This window comes from Pollicipes pollicipes, unplaced genomic scaffold (genome assembly GCF_011947565.3).
Source record: "Pollicipes pollicipes isolate AB1234 unplaced genomic scaffold, Ppol_2.1 Scaffold_3087;HRSCAF=3621_pilon_pilon_pilon, whole genome shotgun sequence".
Taxonomy (NCBI): Eukaryota; Metazoa; Arthropoda; class Thecostraca; order Pollicipedomorpha; family Pollicipedidae; genus Pollicipes; species Pollicipes pollicipes.
Genome location: NW_023596225.1, coordinates 36351296 through 36370164, shown reverse-complemented (window position 1 = coordinate 36370164; position 18869 = coordinate 36351296). Strand labels below are relative to the sequence as shown.

The 18869-nt window shown below is 54.1% G+C and overlaps 2 protein-coding genes across 2 annotated transcripts in view; both read right to left on the bottom strand.

Annotated features, from left to right (window-relative positions):
• Window positions 1-438: 438 nt before the first annotated feature.
• On the bottom strand, window positions 439-9723 carry LOC119090707 (polypeptide N-acetylgalactosaminyltransferase 10). The gene is made up of 3 exons (XM_037213558.1): window positions 8796-9723; window positions 4414-4558; window positions 439-625 (listed from the first exon to the last, which is right to left on the bottom strand). The coding sequence occupies exons 1-3, from the start codon at window positions 9211-9213 to the stop codon at window positions 454-456; spliced, it is 735 nt and encodes a 244-aa protein (XP_037069453.1). The 5' UTR covers window positions 9214-9723; the 3' UTR covers window positions 439-453.
• Window positions 9539-18869, bottom strand: part of LOC119090080 (zinc finger protein Lobe) — an 81790-nt gene continuing 72459 nt past the window's right edge. Inside the window, exons 5-12 of the mRNA XM_037212874.1 lie at window positions 16581-16723; window positions 15494-15701; window positions 14772-14850; window positions 14153-14340; window positions 13487-13870; window positions 12976-13455; window positions 12453-12921; window positions 9539-9564 (exon numbers count right to left, since the gene is read on the bottom strand). Of these exons, the coding sequence (XP_037068769.1) occupies window positions 9539-9564; window positions 12453-12921; window positions 12976-13455; window positions 13487-13870; window positions 14153-14340; window positions 14772-14850; window positions 15494-15701; window positions 16581-16723 (1977 nt within the window). The remainder of the gene's footprint in view (window positions 9565-12452; window positions 12922-12975; window positions 13456-13486; window positions 13871-14152; window positions 14341-14771; window positions 14851-15493; window positions 15702-16580; window positions 16724-18869) is intronic.

Here is an 18869-nt window from a genome sequence, read left to right as displayed (position 1 = left end):
CCCACAGACTGCTCGGCGGTCCGGCTGACGCCCCGACGGACTGATCGGCGGTCTGGTCGACACCCTCGACGGACTGAGCGGAGGTCCGGCTGACACCCCGACAGACTACTCGGCGGTCCGGCTGACACCCCGACGGACTGATCGGCGGTCTGGTCGACACCCTCGACGGACTGAGCGGCGGTCCGGCTGACACCCTCGACAGACTACTCGGCGGTCCGGCTGACACTCCCGACAGACTACTCGGCGGTCCGGCTGACATTCCCCGATAGACTGATCGCGCGGTGCAGCTGACATGCACAATTTCGGAAAAATGCGTTTTATTGCCTGACTACCTAACTGATCAGGTCGAGCAGGATCTGACGTAGTACAGTATTAAGTAACTGATCAGTTTGCTCCCTGACTGGCTTCGCTACCTGAGTTACCAACCGACAAACTAACCGAATGGGACATAGACTAACCTCTGTCACTGAAGTCGTCCACCAGGATGATCTGCTTCAGCAGGCGCGCCGGAGTGCGGTTGATGACGCTGTGGATGGTCCGCACCAGTGAAGAGAACGCCTCGTTGGTGAAGATGATGATGACGCTCGCTGTGGGCAGGTCGTGGTCGTGCTGTCGGCCTAGACACCTGCCGGGAGAGCGAGGGAGAGAGTCACTGGGGGTCGGGTGAGAGTGCGATCATGTTGGTCAGGTGCCACGCGAAGTATCGCAACGTCCCCCACCTGCGCGGTCGGATGACCGCATTTGGAACGAGAACGTGCCGCAGGTGCGGGCTGTTCGAGCGTCGCGAGACAAACGTCACGGACCAGACGAGGCACAATGGGGTCACTGAGTGTGACGGTACGCGGGGTTGAGCGAAGATAGACGGAGCAGTCGTCAATGAAAACGAGGGATGTTGCTCTCCTTTGTATGCCAATTTCAACTTCTGGAATCACGAAAATGTACTTGGGAGTATCAACCCGCTTTATTATTGACAGCAAATGTTGGCAAGCTGGTAGTCGTGACGTCACATGACACAGCACGCAGCGTACGTGTCCGTCACGCCTCACGTTCGCCATCTCAAGTAATAACGGTTGGTTTCGCATGGCAGCTGATGACACCGCTTCGGTGTCTCTGAGCGCCCCATCCTCAATCCCGGCCGTTCCAGCCCTGAGTCGTTCGCCCGCCTGCGATACACCACCCTCTCCCCCACCGACCCAGGCCACCTGAGACGTCGGGCCCCCACGTGTCACCGTCAGTCTCGCCCGCCACACAGCGCTGACGACCACACCGCCCGACGGCGCGCGGTCTGCGCAATGCCGGCCGCAGTGTCGTCCGGGGTGCGCCTCGAGGCCTGGGTGAACGATGGAGAGAGGGACGGGGGGGGGGGGAGATCGTGAAACCCGAGAGCAGACTGACGGCTGCGCGGGTTCGTGCAGGTACGGCCAGACGGGTAAAGACGGCCCCGGCGACATTGTAATAGACGACCACGCAGCGTTTCGCGAACGTTGCCAACACGCGCGATTGGAACACGCAAGCAGGTGGATGACAGTTACTGAAAGGAAAACAGACCACACTCACCCCAGTGAGGAGCAGGAGTAGGCGTGGTTATGAAATCGCTTGGCATTGTTCGTTAATAGGCGGAGCGATTTCCTGGTGATTAGCATGTTGTATGAGGCACTCTAAGAAAACAAAGTGACTGGGGAATCGATTGTGGCCACCAGTAAATCGCATCTTTTAATACGTTCCACATGACGGCCTCCCTCCTGGTACAACCACGTCCTTTTAGTCTGAACGTAAGCTTCCCGAATTATTTTCAAAGGTGGGTTCGAGCCGACAGGAAATGCAAAGGAGACCATGCCACAAATATGCTTTAGCTCATCCTACCCGGCGAGAATGAGATCACTTAAAAAGGCTGGGCCTGATACAAAACAGCAAGCGTTATATCCAAATGCGTAAAATTTAAGTACAGCCTCACGATTTATGCACGTTTTCCAGTCCGTTTCGGAGCCATATTTCCATAAGAGCAGCATCACATTCGGCATATCTAGTAGGAGCCACGGTCCAGGACAAAGCACGGAAGTGGTCATGTTTGAGATGTTTACACTGAAAACTGTTGATTGAAATAAAAATCAGCTACTCGCTCCAAGAACAATAAAATAACAAGGCTTTTTGAGAACCACAAGCGTTTCAACAGAAATATGCAGCAGAGACCTGACTACCATGACTCATCTGTTGTCGCGGGTGTTCTCTCTACGCTGCAATATTTCTGCAGATTTCGGTCTGAACTGGACTCAGAGGGAGACGAATGCGCGGCAGCAGCGTTCGACGACAAAACGCAAAATTGGCAATGTTTCACCTGTTCCCAATTGGTTCGGGAACTGCTTTCAGGGGTCCTAATTTACCGCCAGCTTTGGGAACAATAAAATCAGCAACCGTTTTTGGCTACCACAATCCCTTAACAGGCGCTCGGGTGGGAGCCCATTTGACCCACGGCGTTTTTTCCGGAACAATTTCCGAACGGCGCGACGTAGCCATGCCATATTTTGCCAAGCTGTAGAAAATGCAATAGCGGATCGTTTGGTATCAAAAATTTGCATGTACCTTGTCAGGTCACTGACGCAAGGCAGATCAATCAGGTTATGGATTCAGCGAGCAAAATTTCCAGGATATCGTTCAATCTGATGCAACAACGGAGTCATAGTTGAAGCCATGCAACTCTGAGTTAGTTTCTTACGAAACACAGCAATTGAATTAACCAATTCTATTGACCCGGGGTGATGCACGAAAGTCAGACCAAGGTCAAATCCAACATGCTTTTTGCTCGACAGCCCTCTACATGGAGTAATTTCCAGTGCTCATTTCGAATTCATTAATAATAGAGGCCGCACCATACATCTTTCATTGACTTCTTCAAGATGAGGATTGGTCACTGACCAAAAATGACCCCGGTAAATTTCGATTTTGGGAACATGCACCAAACGCAATCACTGACGCTCATTAAAAAGCAAAAATCAAGACAGGTTTGGTCAGTATGACCTTCTTAAGGTGACACAAGTTATTTGACCTACGTTTGAACCAGTGACCTTATGCTTAGAACAGGCAGCTAGGTTCACCGTAGTTACATGAGAAGGTCTGGGGGCACTTTGGACAGCAATCTGGAGTTTGAACTTATATGACCTTGGAACCTCAAATTTAGACAAATGTACGGCTCCATTAGCTCACATACATACGCATACAGCACGCCACATGCAACATACAGCTCAAGGTATCCTTTTCATTTGTTGTCTCTAGCTCTCTTGGTTTTTTTTAGGTTTCGAAGTCAACTTGAGCCCCCCCCCCACCCGAGCTAAGCGTATTCCACCGGCCAACCGGGTGCGTGATGAGGGTATATATGCCTCACAAGCTTTTTATAAGGAATGCATGTAGGACATCGGTTCCTTGCCGCACAAAATGAGGTGCAGCCGACTTCCGCCAGGATGTGGGCTCCGTTGATTGTCGGGCAGTTGACAGCCAATGTTTGCAGATTGGCATATCAAGCAAACCACTCCTTATGGAGTCTGACACCCACGAACAACAAGACGCAACATTAACTCGTGCACGCCATTGCAGCCCGCTTGGGCTAACTGCAGCATGTCCCCGAGCGATTCCCGGTCGGTAACTTGTGACGCATTTCGTTGAAATTTCACCGACTCAGAACGCCTGTGAGGCGCAAGGGGGTTCTCAGGTGTTGGGCGAGGACATCTGCGCGGACAATACCGCCCAGCTGCGAACGTTACCTGGGGAGGGGGGGGGGGGGGAATCTCCGTAGACAAAGGCTGTAGCGCGGCGTGACTGCCGTAGCTATGGCTACCAACTGCAGGGGTTTTTCTTTGTGCGTAATGCCTAGCGAAGGGTCACCACTGCAGTGACGTAGGCAAGGAAGAGATGGGGAGGGAGCTTTTGGGCTATGTTTCTGCTCCCCCCCCCCCCCACACACTGAATTGGCAGCGAACTCATAAGGTCGAAGGTCCCAGTCCTTTTTACAGGGTTTCTAAAATATTGAAAACGGATCTGAGGCACCAATATGTAACCTAGAGCCTAAAAGTCTCACAATAAGAAAACAGGGTCACCATAGCAGCAAAGCGTGGACCCAGTTGGCTACCAGGGCGCCATTTGCGCCGATTAAGCCGCGAACTGAGCGACACCGCCGCAGCGCTGCGCCACAGGAAAATATATTTGTATGTCTGTGCCGATCCCGCATCCAAAGCACATGTCAGAGCGCGGAGGATCGATCCACATCAACGCGACGTTCCCTTTATTACGTGGTATCTGCCACACGCTCAGCACTGTACCAGCAGTCCAAAACTGGACACATTGAGCATCAGCCTCGAACAAAACCAGCGCAGATTATGCCCGCGCCTCCCTCCGCCTGATAGCAAACAGGCCAGCACTCACAGTTTGCTTCTGGCATCTGGCACGGAGCGGTTGGGCGAAATCTTGTCACTAAGAACGATGTTGAAGGCCTCTTTTTTCATCAGTTCCTCGGCATGAGCCTCCTCTGCTCCAGACAAGTGGGCTGGTTCACCATCCGCACCAAGACCTGGTCAAAAGAAACACACGGTCATTGCCTAATTGTCCTCCATTATATATACGCACATATATATATATATATATATATATATATATATATATATATATATATATATATATATATACACATATGCATACATACATACATATATGTATATATATATATATATATATATATATATAAATATACAGCCAAGTAAAGTACGAGCAATTTCCGGCCCAAGTAGGACGCATTCCGTCAAAATTTTACCGACTCAGAGCGACTGCGAGGCGCAGGGCGCCCTAGGTGTTTGGCGCCAACAGCAGCGCGGGTACCACTACCCAGTCGCGAACGTCTCTCGGCGGGGCCCGGAGGACGACTCTTTATGAGGTGGGGAGGGGCGGTGGGAAACAATGCAAGTTGGAATCTTGGCAGAAAAAAGATGTGGCGTGCAGTAACTGTCGTAGCTGTGGCTACTAAACGCAACGACTTTTCTTTCTGCGTAATGCCTGGAGGCAGTCACTCACCACTGTATGGATATTATATATACATATACATATATATGCGTGCGTGCGTGCGTGCGTGCGTGCGTGCGTGCGTGCGTGCGTGCGTGCGTGCGTGCACGTGTGTGTGTGAAGTAGGTTACCCAAAGTACTCGCGGGCGGACTTGCCGCCGATAGCCAATCTGTTAAATACCTCGTTTACCGCTACGGCTGTACGTCTAGGCATTACAGATGCCACCACGACTGTCCGAGACCATGCGCCTCTGTTACACAGCCGTTTAGCATAACGACTGGTTCCCAGAGGTGGGCGAACCGATGGCTCCGTCAGATGCGTAATGCCCTTCATCCCGCTCCGTCTGACAAATTGTGGGAGAGGCCCCGGGGAGCGTTCACGGTATGTTGCTAAGCGACCATCAGCAGCAGACAGCCGTCCCAGAATCGCCGCCGCTTGGCCGGGGCATCTCCTGCGGCTCCGTCCTGTGAGCTCTCACTTTCCCCGGCAGCGGCAGCGGCAGCGTGGCGGCCCCATACCAAGCTCGCTCATCCTCTTAACGTGCGCCACGTCAAGGGCAGGCGTGCGATCCGGCGCACGCGCGCAGCGGCTCTCTGTTAATCCCCCCCCCCCTCTCCGCCATCGTCTCTCTCACCGTCCGCTGCGGTCTCAGCGGATATGCGGACGTTGGCGATAGTCATCACCGGCTCGTCCGTCGGCCGGCCCGTGACGTCACCGGCTCGTCCGTCGGCCGGCCCGTGACGTCAGCGGACGAGACAGACGCCATCCCCCGGGCCGTGGCGCCATCCCCCGGGCCGTGGCACCATCCGCACCGCGCCGGCCCCGCTGCCGCGCCGCAAACACGCCTGACCAGTCCCCCGCCAGCCGCCTATCTCAAATGGTCAAACGGAATGTTGGACGACAGCGAAACCCTTCTGTCTGGGGAAATACCGCTCCGAGACATTTTCAGAAAAGCTGCCAACATATTAGCACCCACCTCAGCCACTGATACTTTCCCATGTGTTTCGAAACCGTGAGCGCGACATCTAGAACCGTGATCGCGATCACGGTTGTTGTAGAACGCGATTGTAGGGTTTCGGTGCTGTCTGGCCTCGGTCCCGGAATCGCGACGCAGGCGAGCGGTTGACGCTCCACTTTACCGGTGCGTTCCCCGGTGGCGGCGGAGCTGTACTGGGACCGGCGCCCAGCCCACCAGCGTCGCCGGCCGGACCTCTACTACCATACGGGGTCGAGGAAGGGTGCGTGCCGACCAGCCTACCAGAAGGATGAGAGTGGGCGACCACCAATACGCCGCCAACACAGCTCGGCGCCAGGCGGCTCCGCACAGTCTCAGAACATGGATTGACGAAAATCTGCCTCTAGGCGACTAATCGGCCATTCGCTAGAAGCTAACAGTTCACGGCCCCTTAGCCAATTTTTGCTAGATTAAAAAAAAAATGGATGGTGATATCAGCATGTGGTATTTTGTACGTTTTCATGCACCATTTCTACAGATGACCCTCAAAGCGACCTTCCGGGGTGGCCACAGGTCAGGCGTTAACTAGACTTCACCTCCAGGCTCGAGTAATGAGTAGCGAACGCTGCCAAACATCTCCGTGCGTGCGTGCAACGTCAATATCTCAAACGTTGACCGAGTAATGGCCCTTGAAATTCAAAACGTTGAATTCAAAATGTTGTTTTGAAGTGTTCTACAAATTTTGAAGGCTCTGTGGGTACAGCGAACTGAAGATACCGCTGTTCGTCAGTATGCTACTGTGCTTGGACAATTTGAAGCACGGTCTTTTGCATTCATGGATGGTTTCTCACTACCTGGTTATGTTCACCTGCCAGTTTGACCGATTGGATTGTTTCTGACGTGTTTGTGTGGAGTGACGTCACCTGTATGCCTCCGCGGACAACGTATTCCGCTCAGCTGACATCACCTGTCGTGGGTGAACCACGTTCCAGAGATGATGGGGAGGAAGGGGGGGGGGGGTCAAACCTCAAATGGAGCGGTCAAACTGGAAACAACCGGCGAGTGCGGTTCAAATTCGGGTTAGCCTGAACAGAAAGTGGCATTATAAATGGAAAATGATGAAAAATCCGTGGATTCGACAGGCACGTTGAAGGGGGCACGGACCATTTGGGGAAAACTGGAAGGTATGTCTCCTCCTCCTCTCCGTGGCAGCTGGTGACGCACGAGTGCCACCAGCGCAGGTGACGTTCATGTCACCTGTAGCCGGGTATCGCACCATTCTGCAACACTTTGATGATCAACACACGAACCTCGTCTTAGGGACAGACGGGACAGATGGCATTACCCGGGCTGATCCGCCCGCGCCACGCCCCAAAACCCCCCAAGTGGTCCGCCCCCTCCTCCCTCCCCCACTCCTGTATTAGGTGCTGCCTATGAAGGTAATACCAGCCAACGCGCTCAGGATCCTAGGGGTACTGGAAGCCCTGACAGGACGGGTAGTACCACTGCCATCCCAGTTACTCAGGATGGAACCACGGGTCGCCCTACTCAGGCTGGGTGGACTGTGACTGGCAGTGACGATGGGTCAACGCCCTGGTCAGTTGGTCCGAGGAGTGGCTGCTCCTCTCCAACACAACATATTGCAAAGTGATGCATATCGGCAATTGCAACCCGAGACTGACCTATTCCGTGAACACGACGTAACAATCGCGGTCAAACACACTGAGACGCACCTCGGAATCTTCGTACAGATCACAGGCTACGTTCCGCGTGCAGACAAAAGCCTGCGCGGAAAGCGGAGGCTTTTCGAAGGAAGGTCAACCAGACGTTGGCGGTTGTGAGGACGTCGTTCGCCAAACATCGCTGCTTACACGCTGCCACTGCTGTTCAAGACCATAGCATGCTTGTTCTGGGAGTATGAAAATTCCAAGTATGGGCAACCAATTCCAATTCACTTAGGGTCCAACTTCCAACTTAAGGTTCAACTTAGGGTTCAACAGTCCAACTTGTTTTTTACTTGAGAGCTCCCTGTATGAGGTAGTTTCTGGCACTCATTTCAAATTTATTATTAACAGAGACCTCATCATACATATTCCACCTACTTCTAAAAGATCAGAATATGACCAGTCCACCCAGCCAATCAATGACCTAAAATGACCCAGGTCAACATTTTGTTTTCAGGGACATACTGCCTAGCATAATCTTTATACTTAATCAAATGTAAAACCCAAAGTACTCATATTATTTTGGTCACCATGACCTTCAAAATGTCAAACAAGGTCACTGATCATAAACAGGCATCAGTGGCCTTTTGCTCAGAGCAGGTATCTGGGTTCTGATCTGGACATCAACCTAGAATTTTGACCTTGTTGAATCTTGTTTGACCTGAAGGTCATGATCTAAAAGCACTCAATTTTGATATAAATGAGTTCATGTGCTGGCCAGCACACCCTATGAATTTGGTTTCTCTAGCTCTCTTAGTTTCTGAGATCTCAGGATGGGGTCAAATTGACCCCTCACCTGGGTGCAGGGTATTCATCTGGCCACCCAGGCACACATTTAACTGATCAAATATCATAAATGGAAGCCTGATTGCAAATGCATATATAACACATACAAGCCTGTATGGGTCAGAAAACAAAGTTGCAGCAGCCCTCTAACAAATGACAGGTTTGACCGCATGAAGATCGCATAATATACTGAGCTGCCTGATCTTGTAAAACTATATGTCATGGTACTCTACAGCATTACAGTTCATAATACACTTATATATGAAAAGAAACATAAGCAGCTCACCTGGCACTATCTTCTTGAGATCCATTTCAATGTCACTGTCATACTGCTCAAGTCCTTTTTGATGGGACATTCCAAATGCATTCCTCTTGTCATCAAGATCATCCAGCTTCACTCCACCCAAAACATCAAAGTCTGAAACACTTTTGACAGGGAGAGCTTCATTTTGACCACCTAGCTCATTTAGTTGTTGCCGGAAGTCTCCTGACCTCTCCATTCTGTTGTTTTGACTTTGTCTAGCATCTGCTTTTCCATCCCACTCTTCCACTGAGATGCCACCTTCCAATGCCATGCTTTTATCACCACTGCTTCTTAGAAAGCCTTTCCGTTTCCACAGTACAATGCATGACACCACTATTACAACACCGAATGCTTTATAGAACATAGTGCGCTTTCTTCTTGAAGTAAAAAAGCTATACATTTTGGTATTATTACAAGCACTAAGATCTTAATACCACCAAAGTATCTTCAATAAGAGAATATTGCACTTGAAAACTTAAATTTTCTTGACTGAGAAAGCTAAATAATAATTTCCCTCAGTCACACACACCACCAATCCATCAATACAATTTTACACCAATTGGAAAAGTGACAAATGAGATGGCAAGTCCAACAGGCTAGCCTGTTTCACGGACAGAACGCCTCAGATGTGATTGAAGTTCTTCTAGCTACAAGTTCAGTTGCACATCAGCGGTCATTGATGTTGCCAGCTCATCCAGTCCAAGTTGCCCCAAGAATGAGATATTTCACTGGTTGCTCATCTTGGCTGTTGCTGAAGACGAGAGGAAAATACCCAAAGCAACGATCCTCCGCTAATTCACGAACAGCTCCTGGGGAGGGCTGATTGAAAATCACACCATTCACCAATGCACTCCTTGCACGCCACGCCACACCGCGACACGATCTCCACCACCCGCCCTCCCCCGCGGCCGTCTCGCGTCCGAATGGAGCTCCCTGGCGTTGCATGTGAATCAAGGCCACGAACAGCTGATACAGAAGTCTACGTTTCGGATCCTTCTAGGTGGTGTCATAGAATGAAAGTGCCATAATAAATTGTGATTGTTTCTGATTTCATATAAAATTATAATACTTAGTGATATACTATTCATTGATTAATAAATGCGAATACTTCTCCGGAGTATATATCTCGTTGCGTCATATGCTGACGTCACACACAAAACGGAAAGCTACATTCACCATAATTGTCGTGTCTGCGCATTCCAAGTCTACAGCTGCTGGCTTCTGCCCCTTGCTTCTGCCCTTCCTTTTGTGAACTACTATGAAGAATGGGAATTAGTGATGGGCGAGTTTGGGGTCTAGATAGCTTCCGGCACGGGTCGTCTTTGCCTGCGCTATTGCGCGCCGAGCGCCTACCCGTTCAGCGTTAGGTAGATGAGGCTTGGGAAACGTAGATGTTGTCAATCTTGTACACTTAACTAACAATCAGGATGCTATGTTACCCCATATCAGTCTGGCAGGCTGGTACTTGTGTTTCGTCGCTGTGCCAATTATGTTCATGGAGCGAAGTTTTTAGCGATGGTTATGCTAATCTAAGATTTTATTTGAATGATGTCACCATGTCATGGATACCAGGGTGACCTTGAGAGCCTCCAAAAAAAGACAAACTTTGTGGGTGTACAGCCTGGAAACTAGAGGGCTTCCAGAACTGTGTGCATTCTTGCTTGCTTGTGTTCTGATCTTTGTTACTTGTTTGCATTTTCTTTTTCCTTTGCCTACATTTCTTTTGTTTCTTTTATGCAGTACCATTAGTTAAGTTGTCAAAATCTTTTGTGGGTCGCACCCCACCTCACTTACACTTGCACCTTCGGTCAGCGTGTACTTTCCTACCTCATGTTACAAAAGAGCATTGCACATCAGTCATCATTTTTAAGGCAGAACATATCATAATCGTAAAACAGGTCACCTGTACTCTTACCTTGGAACTTAACCAATTACAATACCGAACGTTCGACTGCCGCAAACACACAGCCACGACACCGGCGCTATTACTGCATGCGGTAACATTACTGTGCATCAAGTGGCATGGAAACCATAAAAATGTACCCCGCCAAGGTAACAAGAATCCATGAAATTTGATCTGCAGGGAGGTTGGGTTGGGTTGGGTTGGGTTGGGTTAGGTTGGGCTAGGCTAGTTTAGGCTATGTTCTGGGCTATTTTGTCCTGTATTTCATAAACGTACCTAAACATGATAAGAAAAGATTTTCATTGCATAATTATTGTTGCCTTGGTTCAGTACATTTTTTATGGTTCTTGATAAGCAGAAATATTGTAATTACGCAACGACAACGCAGAAACGGCGCTGGGGAGTCGAGGCGATGCGATGCATGCGGTGCTTGGGAGCTCGCTATCGTTGTTAGTAAAATTTGAAGGTAGGAGGATCATTCTACCTGTTTTGAGATTATTTATGATATGTTCCACCTTAAACATGGCGAATGGTGTACAGTGATTTTTTCTAACGTTAGGTAGGAAAGTACACCTACACTGCACCTTCCTTTGGTGCAGAAGAGTTATGATCTGCAGGGAGCAGTACATAAATTTTGTCACACATTTTGGACATTCCCCTTCCCTGGTCATCCATTTGTCTTGCTGGGCAAACCTACCTGGTTATGCTATGTCAAAGATACATTCAGAAAAAGGTGATGTTGATTCAGACATAATTTAACTAGAAATAAAAAAGAGTAAGAAAAAAACAGCTATGGACACATTGCTTGTCATAATAGAAAGTTGGCTGGATCTGGTCTTGATATTTAGATTTTATGGATTTAAGCATAAATTGCAACCATATCTGGGCAATATGTTCATTGTCCAAAATTTCCCTCACCCCCCCCACATGCTTTTGTTATGTTCTATAAAAACTCCTTTATGTGAAACATGATTGATGGGTGGACCCCAGGAATTCAATCATTTGAATGTTTATCTCCACACCAATGGTCCAGTGCATGGCTGGTAACAGATTGATAATGTTTAGTGCCTTTATTACAAATTTGTACAGAAAGCAGCCTGACCAACAAGTGCCTACAGAACTTAAACATGCATTTGTACAACTGCCTTGACCTGTGCTCCCAGCACCAGATTCACACATAACATGTTTCTTCTTGATAGCAAATGATACAAGATTCAGTGCAAGCCAACCTAGAGAAGGCAAATGCACATAGTACATTTAAAGTGGACAACAAGTGATATAGCAATTCCAACAGCCCAGCTGCGGTCAATAAATATAAAACTAACGACAAAACGAACTGCATTGCACGGCAGGCAACAGCCCATCCCGACGGAGTTCATATTCTGGGCTAGCAAAGGGCCCTGGACACGTTTCTGCTGGCTGCACCGAGAGCCCTGGACGCGCTGCGGCTGGCTACACCGTGTGAACGGTGACGACGGGCGGCCGGACGGCCGCCGGGTCCTCGGCACCGCAGCGGCCGCTGCCACCGCCTGTCGCCGCCTCGGTATGGCTCCTGTCAGGCCGTGAGGGTGCGACAGAGCTTTCGTCGGCCGCCGCTGCCGTCTCCGCCGCCTCCGCCGCCGGAGGGTGTGAGGGCGGCCCGTCCTCGCTCTTATTCGCGCGGGTGGGCGACGCGCCGTCACCGTCACTAGAAGGCGGTGCATCACTGCCGCTGGGTGGCGCCACTGCCGCATCGCCTGGCTGCGTCGTGGCGCGCCCGGCCGGCGGCGACGGCGCGGACACGCGGCGCACGGAGCCCTCCAGTCGGTGCAGAAATCCGTGGTTGTCAAGCTCTGTGCGGAAGAAAAAGCGCTGGTGGCAGTGCTCGCAGTCGAACGGCTTGACCTCGATACCGTGCTCCACCATGTGCTTCTGCAGGCCGCCGGCGGCGGTGAACACCGCGCTGCAGATGTAGCAGCTGTAACTGCCGCAGCCCTCAAAGTTGTGCTCAATCAGGTGGATCTGCAGCTTGAGAGGCGTGTCAAAACTCAGCTGGCACAGGTTGCACGCGTGGCTGGCGTTCTCTAGCAGGTGCGTGGCTATATGCTCACGGATCTGGTCGCGGTCTGAGTACGTCTGCTGGCACATCAGGCACTGGTAAAGCTCACGGCGCGGCGGCACGCACCCGCTGCACGCGTGCGCCTCCTCGTCGGCGGCCGACTCGAACTTGATGGAGCAGCGCGCGCAGCGACCGGCGTCAGCGGCCGGCGGCGTGGCGGCCGAGCGGCGCAGGTGGAACTCGGCGTGGATGGCCACCTCGGCGTCCGACACCAGCGTCTGCTGGCAGATGACGCACGACACGGGGAAGTTGGGCGCGCTGTGCTGCTTCATGTGCTGCTGGTAGCCGGTCGCTGAGCGCACGGTGCCCTTGCACACGGCGCACGTGTCGCTGTACACTACCTTGCAGTGGATCAGCTTGTGCTCGGCGAGCGTGCGCGCCGACGGCAGCACGTCGTCGCAGATGTTGCATTTGTGTCGCGCCGGCGGGTAGGCCGGGTTCAGCTCCACGTCGATGCTGGTCTGCACCAGGCTGGGGAACTTCATTGTCGGCGCGGCGGCCGTCAGCTGCTCGCCCGGCCCCGCGGCGCGCTTCTTGGGAGGCGGCCGCGCCTCGCCGTTGAGCTTCAGCTCGTGCGCGTGCACCGCCTGCACGTGCCGGTCCAGCTGGAACTCAACGTAGAACGCCTCGCCGCAGATCTTGCACTGAAACGTGCGCTGGATGGGACTGCACGTGCTGCTTGTAGGCGCTCAGCTGCTCGAAGTGCTGGCCGCAGAGCAGGCACGGGTACGACTTGGCCGCGCTCATGTGCGTGCCGCGCAGGTGGCGCAGGAACGCCGGCTCGTCGCCGAACTCGTCGCCGCATGCCGAGCACGAGTGTACGCGCACCTCGTCGCTGTGGCTGACGGCGAAGTGCACCTGCACGTCGACGCGCGTGTCGAACGTGCTGTGGCAGATGGTGCACTTGTAAAGCGTCTGCGCGTGCCGGTCCGTCAGGTGCTTCTGCAGCTCGTCGGCCGTCCGGTAGGAGCGCTGGCAGCGCTGGCAGGCGTAGCGCACGGCCGTGACGCGCAGGTGCGCGGCCAGGTGCGTCTCCAGCGGCTCGGCGGCGGCGAACTGCTGGCCGCACTGGTCGCAGGCGAGCGCCGGCGGCGCCGCGCCGTCCAGGTGCGCCGTCTGGAAGTGCAGCCTGTACGGCTCGAACTCGGCGAACGGCTGGCCGCAGAGGCTGCAGAGCAGCGGCGAGTCGGCGCCGCCGGCCGCCGCCGCCGCCGCCACCTCGCCGTTGCTGCGCGCGCGCTTGGCGGCGCGCCGGCTCAGGTCGGTCGGCTGGTCGGCCGCCGGCGCCCGCTTGGCGGCGCCACCGTCGCCGGGCGCCGCGCCGCCGGCGTGCGTCGCCTGGATGTGGCTGATGAGCGCGGCGGCGTCCGACACGGGCGTGGCGCACAGCATGCAAGTGAGCGGCTTGGCGGCCGGCTCGGCGCCGCCCGGCGAGACCAGGTGGATCGGCGACAGTGGCGCTTTCAGCGGCACCATCGGCAGGCCGTACCCCAGCAGCGGACCTTCCACGCCCATCATCAGCGGCACTGCGGGGCAGGGGCGCTGTTACAATGTGCTGGCAGAGCGGGCGAGTCGTGTCTCCAGCAGATCAATTGATAAGGACGAATGGGCTGTGCAGGGCGCCGTGGCGTCGGAAGTGTTGGAGCGGACTTATAGAACAACAAATATATCCCGCACCGCATTTTGGAACTTGGTCATGACCACTTGTTAGACTCAAGTAATTGTTAGACACAGTTAATCCCACAACTTTATCGCTCGGTTAGGTTTTGGTGGGGTGCAGTCGCTGCTATCTGTCGTTCGAATGGGCGTTTGGTATTTCAGCTGAAGAGAAGAGTGAATAATTAGAGACCAGCGGATGCCTTTCAGTATCATTTTGCCCGACACCAGCAGAACAGCTCCACATGACTTTGATCACCACGCGGGCCGAGAGCAGTGTACCGCTGGCGCCACCACTCACTGTGCAGGGTCTGGATGTGATAGGAGAGCGCCTCGACGTTACTGAAGCGGCTGGGCCGGTCGCAGTAGGGGCACGACCACTGGTCCCAGCCGGGTGCCGGCGGGTGTGGCGCCGGCGCCGGCGTCGGAGCGGCGAACGGCGCCGCCTCCGCCGCCGGACTGCTCGCAGGGCCCGGCTTGGCGGTGCGCGGCGTGGCGCTGTGCACAGCGCGCACGTGCTCCTGGCGGTGATGCAGCCGCGGTCAGGCGCCGGATTTTGGCAGGGATGGGACATGCACGGCGTGCAGTCGGCAGATGGGATCACGAGCACGATGTCATCGTCATTAACTTGCGGCGTCACTGCATAATGCATGTTCTGGCAGAGCATCATGGTAGCCATAGACAAAGTCTAACCACGCCTGAAATTTTGATGTCCATTTCTGCTGGACTGGTACTTCACATGGCCAAAACAAGGACGCAAAACTACCCAATATGACAATGAACAGTTGCTGCTATGCGGAGCTATTTGTGTGTTGCCGATGTGTAGCTGTCTCGGAGGTTCCTTACATTACGTGGGTCGGCGTTAGGCGATGCTGCGATCCGATTTCACACATCAATGTTGTTCGCAACAGACAGCTCATTCAAGTAAACAAATAACACAATACCAAGCAATCCATCGCCGTAACCGTACTGTAGCGCGGCCAAACTCAGTCGGGAAGGGAGACTGTCCGTGGCGCCGCTCACCTGCAGCGCGTCCCCCGTCGGATAGGTGGCAGCACACTTGAGACAGCGGTACGGCTGCGGCTCGCGCTCGGCGGCGGCCGCCTCCCGATCTTTATGCTTCTGCAGGTGCGAGGTGAGCGCCGCCGCGGTCCGGTAGCCGCGGTTGCACACCGAGCACTGGTACGGCTTCTGGCTGTCGTGCGTGCGCATGTGGATCTTGAGGTGGTCACTGCGGACGGGGAGGGCGGCGAGATTAGGCTGGCGAAGGGCCCGCTGACTCGGGGAGAGCGCTGCTGGACAGTTGACGTGTTCTGTTGTGCCAACCAGTCGATCAAAGCGCTGGACAGCTTTCTGAACTCTGAAGAGACTACCGCGGTGAGACAGCCAACCGGTACACCGGTTAAGTAATACTGGCATATCCCACAAGCCGCTATGTGACGTAGTCACACACTCACAAGCATGTAAAACGCACTAACTAGAACGAAAAATGAACAGAGGTCACGCTTGTAAAATGGTCATACTTTGATCATAGTGATAAAGTGTCTTGGGCTCGGTTATTGTCCCCGGCATATTAGTATTGCCTTGTCGCGATACACGCGATGAAGCATCAAGTGGCCACGGCTTAGGGCTATGAACATGGATATTTTTAAGGGCATTGCTTTAGAAGGAAACTCCACGCATTTTACTGATCCCTTACTGAATTTTCTTTTTTGTCCAACAAACCGAACACACCACATGAGTGTGTCCAACAATCCTGTAACGTTTCGCCGTCTCGCATGTGACTTTACTTGATTGGACGCAGTAAATGGAATGAAAGGCTCAAACAAGTTGCTCACTGTGTTAGTCTCCGGAGAAACACTAACCGAAACTCAACCGTGCATGTGACGGCCGGGAGTCTTTCCGTTCTCCCCGCGGAAGTGTGAGTTGAAGGCAGCTCCACCAAGGAGGATGCAGGCGCCCTGACCTCACCCACAACAGCGTACCGCGGGAGCACCGTCACCCCGCAACACGCCGGTCTCATCCATGGCTGTGTACCGCACAAGCAAACCCTGCCCTCAGGCGCCCGCCTTGCCTGTTGCGGCACGGTCCAGGGCAGCTCTGTCCTTACCTGCGGCAGTACGCGGACGGACAGTACTTGCACTTGAATTTCTTCTCGCCGGTGTGCAGCTTGACGTGGCGGTCCTTGCTGCGCTTGTGCTTGAAACGGTGGCTGCAGTACTCGCACTCGAACGGCAGCTGATCTGTGTGCGTCTGGAACGGTCAGGGCCGGGTCACACACTGATCGGTGCTCAGATGCTCACCGCCCTGCCAGCCTCTGGCCATCGGCAAGCAGCTGAGCGGAATAGTTTGCCCGTTCGCTCAGGCGCCACGTGTTCCTGCTTTGGGTTTTGACCGGTGGTATCTGAATTCAAAAAGCCCCTGCGCGGTCCAAGAGATGGGGGGAAGCTGTTCGTTGCGGTACTTCGCCACCGAGCAAAACACAGCGGCGCTTTCGGCCACCACTTGACCGACGCATTCTGCTCGAACGTTTCCGCAGTATGGTCGGTGATCCTCGGCGCGATGGCCATCGCGGCCGTGTTTCCAAACTGAAGAACGGGCGCCAGGTGCATCGATTTATCGGTCCACCGACGGACCCGATCGCCGCCTGTTATGAGTCGGCCTGCCGGCGCCCACCCGGCCGGAGGTGCGCCTGCCATCGGTCAGGCGTCGCGTGACGGACCGAGGCCGAAGCCCGACACAGGGCAGGGCACGCCCGGGTCCCAGCCGGAGGGTGGATGATCATGTGCCTCTCAGCGGCGGGGGGGGGGGGGGGCGGCCGGGTTCGGATCGGCTTCGGGGGTGTTGCTCCCTGCTGGGCGGGCGGGACTGTGCTGGTGGGCTGGCCGGTGTCTGCGATGTACTGTCTGCTGATGACCGGTCACTGCTGTACGATGTCTGTATAGCTGCCACAGCACGGCCCGTCAGCTAAGCGCCATAACGTGTTGGCCCACGTTAATATCGTCTGCGCAGCATCCGCGCCGACCAATCCGCAATGTCCACAGTCTATACTAGCCGTCTACTAGCCGGCTGGTGCGTCTAGCTGTCAGACCGGTCGGGCAGGTTGTCAGCCTAATTCCCTCTGACGTCTTACGTCACTCCGTCCTAACGCTGCCACTCACACAGAGGGCCGTATGGCTACCGAGGAATTCGTCGTCTCGTCGGGTCTGGCGACGAAATACACCGGGCCGCCCCCGCCAAGCGGGAATCCGACCATGGGCCTTGCACAAAGCCCGCTGGCATGGGAGATACGCTAATAAGGCGACACAAGAAATCGATCACGGAAAGAAAGACGTCATTAAAGCGGGCACGCCTGGCACGCGCGCAGCCGACTTCAGGGTGCCGTCTCGGCCGGGCACGCCGTCACAATGAGCCGGTGACGGACAATCGCCAGTCCCGAGACGGCGGCCCGGATGCCGCCCGCCCGGCGACGGGACGGGGGGGGGGGGGGGGGGGGGCGGGACGGGACGGAACGGAATGACACGACACGACACGACGTGACACGACACGGTACGAAACTAGACTGGCACGACGTGGCGGGGGAAGGCCGAAAATGGTTTGACTTTTGACGAGTCGGCGGCAGGCAAGTGCCAGCCATGACAGGGACTCTGCGCCGGAAGGGCCCGACAGCCAACGACTGTCGGCACCAGGTGGGAATTACCGCGGTTCCCCGGACGGGCCGGCCGCGGACCGCAGAGCCGGTAACGCGCCGGCTGCACCTCACAGTGGCCGGCCAGGGTCGGGCCGTGCAGCACGGGGGGCACATCGGTGCAGGCCTTGACTAGTCCGGCCCAGACGCACACAAACAGATAAACACACAGTCGCGTTCCGTAAGGAGCACACCGGATGAAACACGGCCTAGACGACTGACAAGTTGGTGGCAAAGACACATGAACCTATGATGTGCTATGAGAAGTGAATGGGTGTATTATACAACGCCTCTTATCCATATTTATTCCGACTCCGGTTGAGCAGATTCCATTCTGACTCTGACTCACAGTACACGCAGTTGACTCAGGCCATGACTCCAGCTGGCGTGCAAGTTTGAGCCAGCTTCGCGGCTGACTGCCTGACTCGGACTATCAAATCTACTCTGACGGGAACTAGTGACAGGGTCAACTCCAGGTGTGTTGACTACAGTTGTTACGTTATTAACATATTTCAGCGTGCTCTACAACTACACCTGAGCGTGGCGCTATACTGTTCAGCCCTTCCGTACCCCTTGTCAAACTTTGATTATGTCCAGTAAACCCCCCCCCCCCCCCCTCTCTCCGTGCGTAACGCATTTTGCTGACGGGCTCTAAACAGAGCACCTAAGAGCCCTAAACGGACACTGAAGCACGAACTCATCAGCACGTCA